Source organism: the organism of the source record quoted next, unplaced genomic scaffold (genome assembly GCF_019419815.1).
Source record: "Pyrus x bretschneideri cultivar Hongxiangsu unplaced genomic scaffold, Pyrus_bretschneideri_v1 Contig10, whole genome shotgun sequence".
Lineage (NCBI taxonomy): Eukaryota > Viridiplantae > Streptophyta > Magnoliopsida > Rosales > Rosaceae > Pyrus > Pyrus x bretschneideri.
Window position 1 is genome coordinate 8,250,499 of NW_025999391.1, and position 19,510 is coordinate 8,270,008.

At 36.8% G+C, this 19,510-nt stretch overlaps 2 protein-coding genes across 4 annotated transcripts; both read left to right on the top strand.

The window, feature by feature from the left end:
* Positions 1-794: 794 nt before the first annotated feature.
* Positions 795-6,296, top strand: LOC103948738 (aminopeptidase M1). Of its 3 annotated transcripts, none has more exons than XM_048568389.1 (19): positions 795-1,122; positions 1,470-1,615; positions 1,707-1,809; positions 2,059-2,248; positions 2,336-2,429; positions 2,586-2,736; positions 3,010-3,114; positions 3,192-3,308; positions 3,458-3,571; positions 3,721-3,900; positions 4,037-4,355; positions 4,466-4,587; positions 4,663-4,760; positions 4,884-5,061; positions 5,148-5,262; positions 5,363-5,430; positions 5,544-5,621; positions 5,734-5,811; positions 5,970-6,296. In XM_048568389.1, exons 1-19 carry the CDS (start codon positions 856-858, stop codon positions 6,153-6,155), a joined length of 2,709 nt encoding a protein of 902 aa, XP_048424346.1. In that variant the 5' UTR covers positions 795-855; the 3' UTR covers positions 6,156-6,296. The 3 variants fall into 3 exon arrangements, with proteins under 3 accessions (XP_048424346.1, XP_048424338.1, XP_009358070.2); XM_009359795.3 differs by having other exon boundaries at positions 796-1,122; positions 3,718-3,900; XM_048568381.1 differs by having other exon boundaries at positions 2,059-2,429; positions 3,718-3,900.
* Positions 6,297-10,963: 4,667 nt separating this feature from the next.
* Positions 10,964-14,985, top strand: LOC103948737 (nodulation protein H-like). Its single transcript, XM_009359794.3, has 6 exons — positions 10,964-11,320; positions 12,021-12,256; positions 12,341-12,599; positions 13,935-14,114; positions 14,216-14,371; positions 14,525-14,985. Exons 1-6 carry the CDS (start codon positions 11,294-11,296, stop codon positions 14,699-14,701), a joined length of 1,035 nt encoding a protein of 344 aa, XP_009358069.2. The 5' UTR covers positions 10,964-11,293; the 3' UTR covers positions 14,702-14,985.
* The last annotated feature ends 4,525 nt before the right edge of the window (positions 14,986-19,510 follow it).

Genomic DNA, 19,510 nt, shown 5'->3' on the forward strand with positions numbered 1-19,510 from the left:
GGTGCAATTTTGTCCAATAAGAAGAAGACAAAAATTTGCATCCACATCGAGCATGGGTGGTGTTAGAGCCGTCATTCGGATCACAACGGAAATTTTTTTAGTTGGGCTCTCGGCTTCTGTTGATCACGCTACATCTCCTTTTCAGGTGGAATTCTTGGCAGCTGGAAGGGCTGTAATGTTCGTGTTGGAACTATTTCTAGATGGGAGGCCTTTTTGTTTTGAAGATTCTGCAATAGCTTTGGCAGCTATGCAACGTCGAGGTGTAGATACATCAAACATGGGGCCTCTAATTAATGACATCAATAATTTTCTAGGTTCCTTTCATCTAACAATGTTATTGCATGTTTGTCGGGATGCAAATCGGGTAGCAGATAGACTAACGCGTGCTGGACTTGGATGTGCGGCTGAGATGGTTTGGTGTGGATACCCACCAATTCTAGTCTAAGATGCTTTAACTGAGGATGTTTCTTAATTAATTTTTTATGATTGTATTGTTTGGAGGATGGTTATATTGTTAATTATGCGGGGCATTCTTTTTCTTTTGTCCAAATTGAAAATTTCGGCAAGGTTTTATCAAGGTTTATAATGCATTCCAACTTTCATATTGATGTACGTATTTCTCTTATTTTAATAAATATCGTATTTCTTTTCAAAAAAAAGAAAAAGAGGTAAAGATTACGTATTTCTCTTATTTTAATAAATATCATACTTCTTTTCAAAAAATAAATAAAATAAAATAAAGATTAGACTTTACCTCCTATTTTTGTATCTTTCTTTGATTTTTTTAAACATTGATTACACTTTCAATGCATTACCTTTGACGTTTAACTTGCGCGGACGACGTTAATCTCTCCTATGATCATTCTGCTTCTTACAGAACAGAGGAGCAACTATCGTGACACGAAGACCGAGATGGAGCAGTTCAAAGGCCATTCGCGGCTTCCGAAATTCGCCGTGCCAAAGCGATACTCCATACGGCTGAAACCCGACCTCATCGCTTGCAAATTCGCCGGCTCCGTCGCCATCGACCTCGATATCGTCTCCGATACTCGATTCATCGCCCTCAACGCTGCCGAGCTCGCCGTCGATGCCGCTTCCGTCTCTTTCACTCACTCTTCCAAGGTACTACCACTGATCATCGGTGCACTTATTATTTGCCTCAATTCAGACAATTTTTTTTATCGTTTTTAGCTTGGATGATTTGGTACTTGACACTCATCGATTTTTAAGGTGATTTTTCTCGGAAGCACTTATCCCATAAGTGATTAATCAATCCTTGATTAGTGATTTTGCTGCCTTGTTTGGTTGCTGCTTAATTAGAAACCTGTAGGAAAAGGAAAGATGGATTGGAAAATAGCTATCTCATTTAATTTAATTTGAAAGTCCTAATAAGTTTATCTGATTGTTTCAGCTGTACCAAAATAGTGTTAAAAGTAACTCATACAATGAGTAAATGACTGTTTGAGCAGGTCTTTAAGCCTTCAAAAGTTGAGATATTCAACGAAGACGGGGTTTTGGTTTTGGAGTTTGGAGAGACACTTCCGATTGGTTTGGGAGTTTTGGCTATTGGGTTTGAAGGTATTTTGAATGACAAGATTAAGGGATTTTTTAGAAGGTAAGGACGTTCTTTGAATTCCGGATTTGTTATACAGTCTGTATAGCTTCTTTTCATCTATTAATGTGCCTATTATACTTCAATGGTGCAGTACATATGAGCATAACAGTGAGAAGAAAAATATGGCAGCTACGCAGTTTGAACCAGTTGATGCCAGGCGGTGCTTTCCATGTTGGGATGAACCTGCTTGGAAGGTCTCTCACTTGCGTACACAGTAGAATAAAAATATTGATTTACATTTGTATATAGTTACTTTGTTAAATCGATTCTGGATACTAAACATGGCTTCTAACTGCAGCTTTGAGTTTAGGAGGAAACAGATATGTTGTTTATGTGATGGTAGTATGGATAAGAAATCAATCCTTTAGTTCTGGTTAAATTGTTTAACTTTGAGGGTCTGCTGCATTCACCCCATTTATTCTTACTGGAACTTTGATTGACAGGCTACATTCAAGATTATATTGGATGATGTTCCGTCCGAATTAGTAGCTCTTTCCAACATGCCGGTTTTAGAAGAAAAAGTGGATGGACATATGAAGACAGTTACATATCAAGAATCACCAATCATGTCTACATATTTGGTGGCCATAGTTGTTGGGTTGTTTGATTATATTGAAGATCATACTTCTGATGGTAAAATCATTGACAATCTCTTGTTGTGTGTGTATTTAGTGCAACCGCAACCCTTTCTTGATGGTGCCACATTTTATCTCGTTGTAGGGGTCATAGTGCGGGTATATTGTCAAGTTGGCAAGGCAGACCAAGGGAAGTTTGCTTTGGACCTTGCTGTCAGGACTCTTGAATTTTACAAAGAGTATGTTTATTGATCACAAAATTACTAATCATTCATATTCGAATTTGCAATTACACTTAATGCCTGTTATGGACTATATCTAGTTTCTTTCCCTCCCATTCCTACGATGTGTTGTTTAACACTCAATATGAAATCAATAACGAAAAAGTTTTACAGTTATTTTTCTATGCCGTACTCTTTGCCCAAATTGGATATGGTTGCAATTCCTGATTTTCATGGGGCCATGGAGAATTATGGTTTAGTTACGTACCAAGAATCAGCTTTGCTCTTTGATGAACAAAATTCTGCAGCTGCCAACAAGCAAATGGTAACTCTAACTTTCAGCATTTAGCTTGGTTCATATGATATGTAGTTATTTATTTATTGGACAGTTCTATTCACACACCTGGTTTTACCTCCCACACACCCTTGTTAATTTTTGGCCATCAATCTTCGTCAATTCATTTGATCCGAAGGCCGAAAGTTGAAAGGTGTGTGTGAGAAGTAAAAATGGGCCCGTTGATAGCCCTACCCTATTGATTTATTTAAAACCCAAATGAAATGTATATATGAATATACATTTCTTTTTTGCTTTTGAAAGGTTTCAACTGTTGTGACACATGAATTGGCACACCAGTGGTTTGGCAATCTTGTAACGATGGAATGGTGGACACACTTATGGCTGAACGAGGGATTTGCAACATGGGTATTACTTAACTTCATTTGTTGTACTTGTTATTTTACATGCTTTGGACTTTAATTAAGTATTTTAAACGTCATTAGGTGAGCTATTTAGTTACTGATAGCTTGTTCCCAGAGTGGAAAGTATGGACTCAGTTTGTTGATGAAAGTGCTGGGGGTCTTAAGCTGGATGGGCTTGAAGAATCTCACCCCATCGAGGTACTTTTACGTATGTCTTTCGTGCATGACAGGCTTTAAATAGTAGTATTCATCACCATACTTTCAGCACACTATTTAATGAAGGGTATAAGCATACATGTGTTCAGGTAACTGGTATATTATGTTTTAATCTTGGGTCTTTTGGCCAGGTAGAGATCAATCATGCTGCTGAGGTTGTTGAAATATTTGATTCAATAAGTTATAGAAAAGGAGCTTCTATTATTCGGATGCTACAAAGCTATCTTGGTGCGGAATACTTCCAGGTAGGTTCTTTGATTTTTTTTTTTTTTTTTTTTTTTTTTTTTTTTAGGTTTCATACAATACGAGAAAGGTTTTTGATGTGTGTCTCTATTCTTCAATTGAACTTTTGAACTTTGATTAATTGCATGTTATTTTTTAATGCATCCAGAAGTCACTTGCTTCATACATAAGAAAGCATGCTTCCTCAAATACAATCACAGAAGATTTATGGGCTGCCCTTGAGGAGATATCTGGTGAACCTGTGAACAAGCTAATGAATTCATGGACTCAGCAAATGGGTTACCCTGTTATTTCTGTCAAAGTGAAAGATCAGAAATTGCAATTTGACCAGGTTTCTTGTGTTGCCTCCTTGAAAATTTTGTTTGATTGTCAAAATTTTAAATTACATCTTGGAGCTCAGATGCATATTGTTAAGCCTTATTCTGTGGTACATGGAAAATTCTAATAAGTAAATTAATAAACGGCAGACACAATTCTACTTGAGTGGTTCCCAAGGTGATGGGCAATGGATTGTGCCGATAACATTATGCTGTGGCTCATATGATGTGCACAAGAGTTTCCTACTACGAAACAAGTCTGAAAGTCTCGACCTAAAAGAATTTCTGGGCTGCTCCCTAGCAGAGAATGTATGTAGAAGTGCAAGCAATAAAAACAATGCCTTGTACAGTTGGATCAAAGTCAACTTGGATCAGACTGGTTTTTACAGGGTGATATATTCAGATGAACTTTTAGCTGCACTTAGAAATGTTATAGAAAAGAAAGACTTGTCTGCAACTGACAGATACGGTAATCATCTTTTTATGCACACTCACACACACACACACACACAAACTTGCATCTCTATGATAGTGAAAAATGGAAATATTTAGTTTATATCATTTTGTTTCCTTCAACAGGAATCTTGGATGATTCGTTTGCCCTTTCTATGGCTCGCCAGCAGTCTTTTGCTTCATTGCTTACGTTGTTGGGTGCTTACAGAGAGGAACTTGACTATACAGTGCTGTCAAATTTGATTGCCGTAATGATCACCTATGCTCTGTGTTTAGGTTATTGTGGATGTGGTTTGAGTCTGACTCTGATCTTCACTTCTCAGATATGTTATAAGCTGGCAAGAATTGCGGCTGATGCTGTACCCGAGCTACTGAATCTCATAAAACAATCGTTTATTAGCCTTTTCCAGTACTCTGCAGAGTAAGCTTGTTCTTTTTTTTTTAACTACGCAAGTACCAAACTGTCCACTAAATTTGCTTCCTTTTTTTCTTTCTTTCTATTTATTTTGTTAACAGTTTATATGTATGTTGAATTTATCTACAGAAAGCTTGGTTGGGAGCCTAAACCTGGTGAGAGCCATTTAGATTCAATGCTAAGAGGAGAAATTTTAACTGCCCTTGCTGTGTTTGGACATGACCCAACAATTAATGAAGCAAGTAGACGTTTTCGTGAATTCTTAGATAACCGAAATACGCCAATCCTTCCTCCCGACATAAGAAAGGTTGTTTTGGATGTAAACCATTAATTAAACACTATATTCAAGCTTTTGACTTTCCTCTTGATGTTCATGATTAACTATTGTTTCAGGCAGTGTATGTGGCGGTAATGCAAAGAGTAAGCATGTCTAACAGATGGGGCTACGAATCTCTTCTTAGAGTTTACAGAGAGGCTGATCTAAGCGAGGAGAAAAACCGCATTTTAAGTAACTACTAATTCATTTGTACAATTAAGGATGCTGATCTAACATCTGAGATTGTTAATTTGTTATGTCATGGGAATAAGATATCTCTCTATGCCTGTAGAATCATTAGCATCTTGTCCAGATCCGAGCATAGTACTGGAAGTTCTCAACCTTTTATTGTCTTCTGAGGTATCCGATTTTACTTATGTCTTATATTTGCTGGTCGAAATTTTGTAATTATAAGTACATAATTATTAGAGCATCTCAAAGAAATTTCAAGCAATCGGCATCTATATTTATAGGTCCGCCTTCAGGATGCTGCCCGTGGGCTATCTTCTGTTAGTAGTGAAGGACGGGAAACAGCTTTGACGTGGTTGAAGGTAATTCTGAAGCACTAGTTTCTGAAGAGCACCTTATGAAATGTATTTCTATTCTTTCCCTACTTTTGTTAATACGATTCATTTTGCCTTTTGGATGATATCCAAAATACAGGATAACTGGGAGCACATCTCTAAGACCTGGGGTTCTGGATTTGTAATTGCCAGCTTTGTCAGTGCAGTTATTTCACCGGTTCGTTCTGGCCTTTCAGACCCTTTATTTATTTCTTTTTTTTTTTTGTGTAATTTTAATCTGTGATTACACAAGCAATATAAATTAGCTACATAATACCTTTCCATTCCTTCTTTTCTTATACCTTCATGCCCATTCGGCGTTACCTTCCTTTGCAGTTGGCTTCATTTGAAAAGGTTAAGGAAGTAGATGAGTTCTTTAAGGTTCATCCCACCCCCTCGATAACCAGAACCTTGAAGCAGAGCATGGAGCGTGTGCAGATTAACGCCAAGTGGGTTCAGAGTATTCAGGGTGAGACAGATCTTGCCGATGTTTTGAACGAGTTGGCATACAGGAAAGACTAGCTAGCCTTGTAATCATGCTGGAAGCATTCATGGAATGCAATTCTTTGCCTTCTGGTTCGTTGATAAGTTCATCTGTAAAATATGTAATGATTGAAAATACACACCAAATGATTTCCAAATCGAAACCCAAAACTTTGAATACATCGCAAGAGTGATCGAGGAGCATTCGAGTTAGTTTTACAAAATAGTACATCAATGACATTTGATTCTGAAGTTGAAAATACACACCAAATGTTTGGGACAGAAATGTGTGACACTAGAAGATGTCAATGAGCTACTTGGAAGTGTTGGTGACAAGTGACAAATTGGACAGTATCATTTAGGTGTTACCAGAAAAACTGTCCGCACTCTGCTGTGGGTTTTCAAACTATAATCGACAACAGCCATGAGCAGAGCCTTAGGATGTAAATCTTTGTATTTACCGACTCAAGTGCTCGAGCAGCAGTTACTGTTACAAAAATTAGTCCAACCTTCAGAACAATATAAGAAATCAGCACATTGCAGGTTATGAGAAAGCTAAGGTACCATCAATAGAAGGAGCTGATTCCTACGCTTGAAAAGCTTCACATGCTTTAGATATTTCTGTTATAACATCCCTCATATGCGGTTGCAGAATGTTTGATTCTTGACGATCGCAAAATGTATTGCAAACCTGCATCAAGTGTAATAAATTTATAACTACCTACCAAACCTTGGGTTTAAAATGAACAGTAAATTGTAGCATTGGTCCTTCAATTTTAATCAAATTGGAGCAATGGTCCCTTAACTAAAAATTAATTACCATTGGTCCTTCGACTCATTAAAATGTGTAGCTATAATCATTTTCGTCAACTTCAATATAAATTGTCAAAATAAGTTATGTTGGAACGACCATTGCTACAATTGTGATCCCTCATTGATAGGAGCATATTTATGCAACTTAGTTAGCTTGTCTTCTTACATTTATGTTGTTAGTTCCTAGTTATTTTAGTATTTTGAGCTATTTTCGTGTGTTTGTAGGTCCAATTGGCTAAAGTGGCAAGAAAGTGCAATTTGGAGCATTTTGGAGCAGTTTTGGGCTTGGAATGGTTAGCACATGCTTGGAGCAAGGTGGATGGACGAAATTGAAGACCAAAGAAGGCTAGGAATCTGCTAAAGAGATGGAAGAAATTAATTCAAGACTTGGAAGAAAAGGAATCAGCTACAAAGAAGGAAACATGAGTCAAACTTCCTTATTTTGACTTAGTCAATCCTAATCTTTCCTACTTAATTTCTAGCTGTTAAGGGGGGTTCCTAATTGATTTGGGACACTTAAATATGTTTTCTAGAAGCCTTAAACCCAGCCAAAGGGTCCTTGCCGCACAAACTCTCCCTTTCCCTTTCCTTGTCGTGCAAGGCAACACTTTTCCCCTTCCTGTTTCCTATTTTCTGTCCTTGCCGCAAGTTTCCTTCTCTTTTCCCCTTGGGATTCTGATTTGTTACCCTTTTCTTGGAGGATTTGGAGTCTTAAAACCTTCCCTAATTAATTAATTACTGCCTTGCCCTTTATCCCTTTATTTTTACATAATCTACCGCACAAAAGAGGACAATTCATCATTCACCTATTCAACCATCCCTCCACCACAATTCCACAACCTCCCTTCACCATTCAATCATCCATCACACAGCCGCACCATACATTCACCCATTCACCCTTGTGCCGGAGCAAAGAAGAAGGGGAGAAGACTCCTTGGACGTTTTGGCCATTCAAGTTGGATTGTTAGAGCGTTTCTAGGTGTATTCAATCTTTGTTTTCAATGTTTAAATTAAGTTTTCTTTGTTTTGCTGTGAAAATGAGAGGCTAAACTCATTTTAGCTAGAGGAGAATTCAAAACCATAATTATATTTGCAATATGAATTGATTACTTCCAGTTGTGATTTCATAAATCGTGAATGCAATTTGCTTAACTGTTGGGATTAAGAACTTATTCTTGTACGTTGATTAAGGGTGCACACTTAGTTTGCATGCATGAATTTGATGCTAGAATATAAGGGAGTTTCACATAATCGTTATGAACTTATATTCACAAGTAGTGAAGGTCACTGGTCACGATCGTGTTAAGTTGAATTCCTGACATGAGTATCATGATCTTGTCAATGCTTATGATTTTCACAATGCTTAATGATCTTTGATTGTATCTCTATTATGTTGTTCATGTAGGGAATTATTGAAGAATAATTTGGTTGCCAATGCGTTGTCCGTCCAATTCAATGACTTAAGGAAAATCTGAGGGTTAATTAGTGATGTCACGGTTAATCTGGGGTGTTGAGGTTCATGGTTTATTGGAAAAGCAACTGGAAATCAATTTGTATGCTAGTGTGTCATGTGTGGAGAAGGATCCTCTAGCTAGCTTATCACCCATTAATTCACCCAATTTTGTACTAAACTTAGTTTGTTTCTGCAATTTACTTGTTTTTACTTTAAATTCGTCAAAAACCCAATCCCCTTTACTTTGTTGTGTCAAATTAGTTAGAATATGTCCTAAAGTGTGTTTTTAAGTGTTTTGAGTCAAAACCAATTCAATTTTTGTCCAAAGTAAGTCCTAGAGTCTGTTTTGAGTCTTTTTGGTTGTTTTGTGCTGTTTTGAGTCTTTTTAGTTTGTTTTGAGTTCTTTGAGTCTAGTTAAGTGTTTTTAAGCCTAGTTTTGTGTTTTTAAGTCAATTTAGAATAGATTAGCAATCCCTCATAATCTCCGGTCTAGAACGATCTCTACTTACATCTTTACCACAATTGTCAATAAGAGGGTTTAATTTGTGTACTAGTTTATATCACATCACTCAGCTCATCAAAACGTATAGTTATGGTCCTTTTCGTCAACTTCGTCATAATTTTGTCAAAATAAGTTATGTTCGAATGACCATTACTACAATTAGGTTGAATGCAATTTGGCATGAGCTGAAGCTAAATTTTGATATGAAGCATATAATTACTGATAAAACTAAAATATATTTTGACATTTTATATTGGAGTAGCAAGGATAAAACTATGATGTTTATGCTGGTTGCTTAAATAAACAGAAGTAGTTGAAAGATGCTGGTTGCTTAAATAACCAAAAGTAGTTGAAAAATGTTAAAATATATTTTAACATTTTCAACGAAATTATTTCTTGATAATTTGCGAGGTACAGGTTATCCTTGGAATCCTTCTTATAAGAAATTCAATTGAGTTATAGGTGCACTCTACGTTGATGGAATTTCGTATGTATGTTCAAGGGGAACCTTAATGTCTTAGTGCCCTTATATCATTGAATTTTCTTTTCAAAATTACATCTCATTCAATCATGTTCCATTTTATTACTATTTGTATAACTTTGCCATCTTTTATGACGCCCCATGCTCATTCGATACTCTTATTTGAGTTTATATTGCTACGCAACACCTACACTTGTGTTTCGTGAACTTCTATTCTTTACATTTTTCCTTCAGGAGTATGTTAGAGGTATAGAAGGACGAGAAAAATTTCTCCAATTGAAATTCAATCGGATTCTATAAACTTCAAAATTATATCTATTCATAGACATAAAGGTTTCAATCATGTTTTGGTTCAAGCAATATCGTCTTTCATTATTGAATGGTCCGTAGAACGAGTCAAAAAGTCATGGAATTCTCTTTAGCAATGTACTTCTATTTCTAATGCTTCAGGCATAAGTTTTTGAATGAAGATAATGGTGGAAGCTTTTTTTAGCTTTATTTATGTCATTGTTGGATTCAATGGTTTCTCAGCTTCTGGATAGTCAAGTGGAGCTTCATGCTTTGTACCCACATAAATTAGTTTATGTAAGAAACTTCCATGTCAGCGAAATTGAACTTGTGACAGTCCGACAGTCCAGTGAATACAAGATTCTGTTTGGTGCTATGGGAAATAGAAACCTCCATAAGCATCAAAGTTGGAATGTTTAGGTTCCAAAACATGGTTTGGTTTAATTTGCATGAAAAACTTCAGGTTTTACATGGATGTATTGTTTTATGAAAATGTCAGGTTTCAAAGGCACTAATTCGAAACTTAGGTTTCGATTGATATGAACTTCCAATTTAAAAAAAAATGTACCTGCAAGAACACATGATACAATATACAACTAGCGTAGTGAATTTGAGTTGCTTTAGAGATCAATATGAGTAGCTCTGGGACTACAAAAAGATGTCAACGGTAAAATAAAAAAATAAAATATTGGATCGTAATTTATGGAAAGTGGATTGCGGGGAAAAAGTATATTTTTTTTGTCGGATTTATGAACAGCAGGTCACTAAATTAATCCAATAGACAGAGTCTAAACAAGGTTAGTTGTTGAAGTGTGGAAACAAGAAAACTAGTAGTTTAGGCCCATATTTGGGTTGGGTGGCTGCGAGCCAAGCATAGAGAAGCCCATATTTGACCTTGGCCCGAGAGGAAGAACACGTTAAAGAGAATTTTGCGAATAAATTGTCCTTTCATCATCTTTCAGTTGATAAAAAGAATTTTGTTAAGAGTAATGCTAAGAATATTAAATTTGCAAACTAAATAATATTCTATTAATAAGAAATAAACATGATAATCAAAAATTTGCAAAATTTGATTTATAAACATAATTTAAATTAAATTAAAATCTAAATGATATTTTTTACATTATCTTTGTTAATAGGTGGTTTAGATTAAATGGAAAAAAACCAAAACTTTTAATTAACTTGAATAATAATTGAAGACATTTTCCGGTCGGGAAACGGCACCAACGGGCAACTAAAAGGAAATCGTCAAACATTAATGTCGTTCTCTTTCCTTAATTAATGGGCCCAGAAGATCAAGCAAACGACGCCGTTTCCACCGTCTACTGCAGAAAAGTACCAACAGGTCGAGAAACGATTCGGTGAACAGAAAATCTCTGCAAAAATTCGAAAAGGCAAAAAAGAAACATACACACGAAAAAGCAGAGCAAGAGAGCGTGCAAGTGCAACGGGTCTCTGAGAGGCATCGAATCATAGTGTTCTTCACGAGAAAAAACTCCAACCCCATTAAAATCTACAGATTTTACTCTCTCTCCTCCTTTCCTTTTTTTGTTTGTGGGTTTTTGAATTAATGGCTGTTGTGGGTTTTTGAGAAAAGTAAAGCAGGAGGAGGAATGCTTGCCTTTTGAGCTCCCATTACAATGGCTGAGAATCCCTGTTCCTTCAAGGTTTGCTTTTTCCGGCTCCTCCTTTCAAATTTTAACTGGTTTTTTCTTTTTTCCCCTGGAACTTTAATTTTTTTGGGGTATTAGATTCTGTCCCTTTTGATTATTTTTAGGGGTTGCATGTGAATTTCCCGATCTGGGTGTTGAAATTTTTGACACTTTGTTATCCTTATTTATTGGTTGCTTTTGGTCTGTGTATTCAAGCTCAGGCAAACCCAAATTTCCTTTTTAAATAGGAAAAGGGGTCTTAATCACACTATTATTTTACTTAATCACTGAATTAATAGCTCAATAATGTCAATTTATGAATCCTGGGAATTTTTTTGGATCATTCCATTCATACCCATGTCGTTTGTTCATCAGATTGACTCAAAAGTTTGAAACTTTTTTAGGATTAATTACCCTTGTCATGTCTTTAGTTTTAGGATTAATCTTAATTACACTATTGTTGTTTTACTTAACGACCGTGATTTAACTGCTTAGTCATGTGAATTTATGAATCCTGGATTTTTTTGGATCATGGCAATGATACCCATGTCATTTGTTCGTCCTGCCGACTTTACTGTTTATAAACTTCTGGGTAGCTCGATGTCGATCAGATTGACTTGTAAAGTTTGGACCTTTATTAGGACTAATTACCCATGCCGTTTTTATAATTTATTATTCAACCTTCGTTTTGCATTGCCTAATGCATGGAGTGCAGGATATATTTTTAATAAAGGCGCCAAAGAAATCTCCATTGGTGCTGCGGATGATTGTCGTGCTGTTTGCAATGGTCTGTGGTGTCTATATTTGCTCAATTTGTTTAAAGCAAGTCAGCACCCGCACCAAGTCCGGATTTTCAAGTGTTCAGGTGATTCAAAGGCCTTGTCCACATCCTGATGTTGAGCCGGAGGAATTTCGTTATATGCACTACCCAAAGCCCAATACTTATAGCAGGTATGCTACTGATCTGTTGGAGTTTCAAGTTTGGGTTCCATTTGAAATGCAATGATTTAGATTTTATTTTTTTGTGGATAATAGGGCTGAGTGTGCGTGCAATCCTGTGCGATATTTCGCAATTTTGTCGATGCAGAGATCTGGGAGTGGGTGGTTTGAGACGCTATTGAATAATCATACTAACATAAGCTCAAATGGGGAGATTTTCTCTGTGAAAGTTAGGAGAAGTAATATTTCAACAATCGTTGAGACTTTGGACAAACTTTATAATCTAGATTGGTTGAGTAGTGCCTCAAAGAATGAATGCACCGCTGCAGTTGGCTTGAAGTGGATGCTTAATCAGGTCGGTGCTTTTTCATGCATTTTTTTTCAGTTTTTTATTTTTATTTTTTGTTTCTGTTAATTAGCTATTTGGTGGGTTTGTTGAGTGAGAGACAATGGCATTTCAGTTCAGTATGTTTCACTCATTTTCGACAGGAAGTTTTCAGCCTAGCTTGTTGTTTTTGACAGCCAGTTATTATTAGTAAAAGTAACACCAAGGACTCAATTGCCCTATCATCTACCTATTTCGTAAGTTATTACAGTTACAGATACTATAGTAAAATGTATAGCAAGTCCTTCCAGGAAGCTTGTGTTATAGTTTTGATATTAAATGCATATTCGTGGAGAGTGGTCAAGGGTATGTAGGATTGGATAGGGTAGTTTCTTTATGATCTTCTAGGGTCATCGATGATCGGGAAGTATGATGCTCTTAATGATGATCATGCACGTATTTCATGTGTATCTCACCGGTGGCTAGTAGGACGGGTTTAGAGATGGCTGAAATTAGACGGTGCAATTTTCTGGATAACTGGTAAGCTTGAAGTTTGCTTAAATGTGTACTCTCTACAAATTTTCTGCGCTGCTGCTAAGCTTGAACTTTATATGCTAAATGTGTAGCACTTCAGAGTTACGTTGCTTCCACGAAATTTATACGTCAGAAGAAGTTGATGTTAATGGTACTCAATGCTTCGTTTAGATTATGTATAGATGCATGAATGCTCAACACTTGTATTTTAGAGAGGTAGGCAGCCCTATTATCATCATAAACTGCCTGTCCTGACTGCAACCGATGTGCCTATTAGGAAGCCAGCCTTCAAGTAACCTAGTTTGGGTTATCAAAGGGATGATACAATTTAAATTAGCAAGAAGCTTACAGATTTCATGGCAACTGATGGATCTAGATATTGTTCATCACATTGTTCCATTTCATTGAGAGAAGCATGCCCTCCAAGTAATGACAATCTTTTGTTTGGAAGTGTAGGACCATCTCACTGTAACCGAAGAATTATTGTTAGCAAAGGTGGTTGAGCTGAGTAACATTTCAAGCTTGCTTGGTATGATAGTTACATGGATGCAAGTCTTGGTCGGAAAGAAATTTGATACGAACTGGGATTTGGGTTAAGTTACAATGTCCATTTTGTAATTTAATTTGGTCCATTGAAATGTCCATCCAAATTTGTTTGTCATTAGCAATTGGCCTGAAACTCATTATTTATCTTTACTTTTGTATTCGATTCCTTGTTCTAGGTAGAATTTGACGCGTAAGTTAGCTCATGAGATAATTTATTGTGTTTTTCTCTGCTTTTTTTTGTTTTATGCACGGACCAGCGAATTAATATTGCAACAATTTATGCAGGGCTTGATGCAGCATCATGAAGAAATAGTAGAGTACTTCAATACACGAGGTGTTTCTGCTATCTTTCTCTTTCGGAGAAACCTGTTACGGAGGATGATCTCTGTGCTTGCAAACTTGTATGACCGAGATAATAAGCTGCTGAATGGGACCCACAAGTCTCATGTTCATTCTCCTCACGAGGTCTGTCTCTCCCTCCTTCGTATGCATGCTTTCTACGTAAATGTCAATTGCTTGTTTCTTTATGACTTGACATACAGACTTATAACATGTTCTGGGTGCAGGCAGAGATACTTGCAAAATACAAGCCTATAATCAATGCAACTTTGCTGATACCCAACCTGAAGCAAGTAGAGGATACAAGTACTAAAGCTTTGGAATATTTGAAGAGCACCCGACATATTATCCTATTCTATGAGGATATCGTAAAAAACCGCACTGTAAGAGAACCATATGAACACTAAACTGATATTTCCTCTTGTTGTTTGCGATAAATTATTATGTGTGTGCCAGTATTTTTGTCAGCGCCCCGATAAAAGGGTAGAAAAGAAAGAATACCAACCTCTGAAAGTTTCAATTTTGTATGTTCGCAGAAATTGCTTGACGTTCAAGATTTTCTCAAGGTTCCAAAAAGGGATTTAAAGAGTCGCCAGGTGAAGATACACAAAGGTAACTTATCTAGTCAGATTGAGAATTGGGGTGATGTCCAAAAGACACTTGCGGGAACACAGTATGAAAGGTTCCTCAGTGTGGATTATCGAAGAAGGTAAACAGCAGTGAGGCGATGTATATACGCTTTATTCTTTTAACATTTTTGTTTTCATCTTTCGTCTTCAACCGCAGAAGCCAACAGGTTACGCCTCCCTGTTGAAATTTTGGGAAATTTTGGATGCAGCTTCTAAATTTTGGTTATAGCTTCTGTCAGTCGATTTTTGTTTCTTCTTTGCCACTCGCTTAATATTCAATTGATTCTTTATCCTCTCCTTGTTTACGAGAAATATTGTTGTTGTATTTGAGCTAAATCAATAGAAAAAGTTGCAGTTTCACCTTGCAATTGTTTTGTCTGTGTACTTCATTTTCTTTATGAAACCATATGGAAATCTTTGAAAATTTAAAAGTGCAGTTTGTAGTACAGATCGCCGGCCGCCTGAGTCAGTGAGTCGCCATGGAGGGAGCCTCACGCTGTGGTGGTTCTCTTGCAACTTTAAGGGGTGCCAAAACCAAATGGATACAATGTTTTAGCCTATTGGGGGCTCGGTTGATGAGAACTTGCATTCAACTGGGATTGCTAAAATGACAATATCTCAAGCTAATCACGTGACGTCATGTAAGAAAATTATAACACATGATGGATGGATGGCCTCACTTGGCAGTTTAGAATACTGTAGAATTGGCATTTCAGTTGTGCGTAAGTTTCTTAAAAGGGAGAAGAGTAAATTGCTCATATCTCGCTTTTGAACTTTCACCTAACTTTCAATTTACCCCCTAAACTTTTAAATTGGAAAATCAAGAACTAAAACTAATTTTTTTGGCTGATTTATCCTATCTTTAGTTTTTCATAAATTTCATCCAAATTAATTTTAACTCTTATCACATGCACACCACGTGACTCTTCTTTGAGAACAAAAACGTCAATTTGCTAAAATTTTAGACACAAAAGCTATAGAATTACACAGATTTGCACGGGTCGACATTTTAGAAATTTAAGGTTTTCAATTATTTTAAAGAACGAAGCGACCAAATTACCCTTATATGTTGTGCTTATGTTTTCATTTAACAAAAAATTGGTGGAATAAATGAAAAACTAACAACAAGGAAAATCGGCAAAATATTAGTGAAGTCCTTAATTTTTAATTAAAACAATTAGAGGGAAATCAAAAGCTAAGTTGAAATTTAGAGATGAAATCAGCAGTTTAGGGTAACTTGTGTTTGTTTTACAAATGTACTAGCCTTCATGAGCACGTGCAGAAGACATATTTTGAATCAAAGCGTGCTACGCGTGACTTACACGTTTTAAATGTATTTATATGCGTAAATTGACAAAAGGAAAGTCAAATATTTTAAGTAAATGAATAATTTTAGATCATGCTAGAAGAAACTCTTCATAAACCAATAAAAGCAGCTGAATTCACATAATAAAATCGGTTTTTATAGCATTTTCATTAAGAATAAAGAAAATAATATTTAATAAACAATTGATTGAATCATATTATTGCTAGTCTATTGTGAGGTTAAGCTCACTCTCCCTCTTAGTGTAGATAATATTATTTGTTCAAAAAAAAAAAAAAAACCAATCATTTGATAATTAATTTAATCATATTATTATCCGGGTGCGAAAGACCTTTTTTTATAACTGGCATTACACGTCTTTTAAGATGTTTTGAATGTGTTTAAAAATAGAGAAAATAATATTTAATAAATGACCTTGAATCACATAATGAGGCTAAACTCATCCCCTGACACACCCTGAATCTGAAAGTGGAGAGTGTTGGCCGTCACGTGAGGGTGACGTAGCCAAGTGCATAGTGCGGAAGCAAAAGAGTGAAAATACGAGGAAATAAAGTCAACATGATAATTTACAATAAAGAGATCAGTGAGTGCTAGTGACAAACACGGAGGGAAAAAGACAAAGTAAAAGTTCAAGTATCCTAGGTGCAGTCCAGAATAAACAAACACTACACAAGTGATAACTAGAAAATCCTAAATGGAGGGTGCTTTGTCAGAAATCCCTCGATGCCTCTATCTTCACCCACATCCTCATTGCCTAAAACCTGGAGGGACGCAAAACAGAAACGTGAGTGGGCAAAAACAAAGTTATTTTTCAAACCATTTCAATATCAAGTAATAACCCCCTCTCGGAAAACCTGTATACTTTCCAGAAAATATTATACATACTCGTATATCAAATCATGCTAAAAACGATAAAGCTCAAATATGCCATGTCAGAAATATGCCGTGCCAAAATATCTGATCAACAATATAAGCATCAAGCAGGTGAGATACACACAAATCATAATATGTTGATAATATCAACACGTTAGCCGAAGTCATCTAAAGTGACCTGTACGGCTGAAATTATAGCTCCTCAACCATTATCCTGCACACGAGTCGGAACCACCTATAGTGGTTTGTACGACAGGCTAGGTGTAAATAAATACGCTATAGTGCTACGATCATGTGAAAGTTGTGCGAAGTATCGCAAGTCACCTGCGAGTCGGAACCATCTAAAGTGGTCTGTACGACAGGCTGGCACTTGTCTTGGATCCAAGGGGAGCATACGATGGAGGAGGTGAATGATCACGTGAAGGCTAACCCCTACTCTAGCGGAACAAAATCACCGAGGTGCAGGACTATAAGCTATATCTCAATCTCATCAACACCACATCTATCACTAACAATATACTCACCTGACTTACATGTGCGTCCACGGCACCAAAGCATACATATATGCAACTACTAAATGCATAACTAAATATGCAAACACTATGCATGGCATTTAAAAAAAACATATAAACATTTAATTCCATTTTCTGGAAAAATTCTCAAGTATATAGGTATATACGGAAAACCAAAAGCCCACTCACTGATACGTAGAAGGATCGTAAGCCCCGAGCCTCAGGTGGCTGCGCTCGTCCTTCGAATAGTCCTCACCTACATGCGAAACAATTATAAAAACGTCAATTTAACGCACATAACCAACCTTAGATCATAACTTCTCATACATTGCTCAAATGGGGTGTTTGAATATACCAATGTGCTCTACTCAACCTCACAAACATCCCCATATTTTAAAAATAATTTTCTGACCTCCCACGCGCCACCACGCACCAGCCAAGGCATGGCCAAATGCACGGGCACGTGCCTGGCACGCGTGTGGAACCCTAACGGCGTTAGGGAATATTCCGTTAAAACCCTAACAGATGTTAACGGGCGTTACCTGATGCCATTAGAATATTCTGTTAACTTTAACGGAATATTCTCCTCCTTCTCTGATGAGCCTCGCCGGTCGTCGCCGTCCGCTGTCGTCTGCAGCTCGATTTCTCGCTGGAAAACTGGAAAAACTTCAAACCTTAATATCTTCTTCATTTCTCAACCAAATTCCATGAAATTGGTACCAAAATGAAGCTTACAAAGAGTAAAACAAAACCTTACCACTTTGAAAACCCAAAACCAACGAAATCTCGTCGAAAAACTCACTATATTCCGGCCAAACCTGCAACTCCTTGAAACAGGGCTTCCCGATGTCCAAAACACTTCAAAATTGTTTCCCCGAGCTTCGTGAGAAGGTTCTAAAGCTTCTTAGAACCTTAAAAACTTCTAAAAACCTCATGATCACATGTGCATGAACAGTGCACCAAAACTGGGTTCACGGGGTCTAGGGTTTTCGAAGGTCTCACGTCGATTTAAGGGTATGGATGAGCTCCTGAGCTCACAAGGAACACAAAGGTAAACTCCTTGACGTTGATCTGTGACAGTAGAAGGTAGTTTGAAGTTCGTCCGTACCTTTGCAAGGGAAATGGGAGAAAATGGAAGAAAATTTGAGAGAGAGAGAATAGAGAGAGGGTCCACGGGTGTGAGTGTGTGTGGGTGAGGTCCAGATGGCAGCCCACAAACAAAACCAAAACAAACCAAACACCCTATAACACGAAATACGTCCACGGGCAAAATCGTCATTTCACACTAACAGTACAAAAATTGGGACAGGCTGTCACATCCCCCATCCTCCTTAGTGTGTAGACAATACTGTTTGTAAAAAAAAAAAAAAGACAAAAAAAAAAACAACCATTTGACAACTTATTTAATCACATTATTATCCGCGTGCGAAAAATCTTTATTATAATCGGCATTACACACCTCTGAAGATGTTTTAAACGTGTTTAAAAATAGAGAAATTGAATCACATTATTGCTAGCCTATTGTACGGTACTAATTGAAAAAAAAAAAAAAAAAAAAAAAAAACTGTACCAAAAAATTAATTATTAAACAGCACTGTTAAAAAGACAAAAATGCCCCTATCATATTTGATGCATTATTTTGGGATGTTTTTGAACTTTTTTTTTTTGTCTTAAGGGTATTTTTGTCCAAATATTTTGTTAAAACTTGATGATACCAAAATCACTGTTTACCTTTTGTGTTGGTTTTATAAATTAGATTGTTTGTCTGGTGGGGTAGGACATCTTGGATCCTTGACCGGACGGTATAGGCTGGTCAAAGATATGCAATCCGGCACACGAAAGGAACGCGTACGACCGCGCTTTCATCCCTCTATGTCGGCTGCCCTATTGTTAACCGTTAGATGTAACTCGCTTCAATTGTGGGACCCAATTTGGGTTGCCTGTTTTTGCCAGATAAGGACAAAAATTCAAGTCACCTCCCCTACATTTTCCAAAATTCCACTTTTAAACCCCAAAGCTTGAATCTGCAAAAGGACCACAGTCCCATCTTTTTTGTTACAAAATCCACCCTTCTTCTCAAGGGACAGGCCATAAATTTATTTTCATATATGTTTTTAGCTATAAATAACTTCAAAAGTGGCTATGTACGCAGTTTGCATGTGGTTTTTCATGGCTATATTTGAC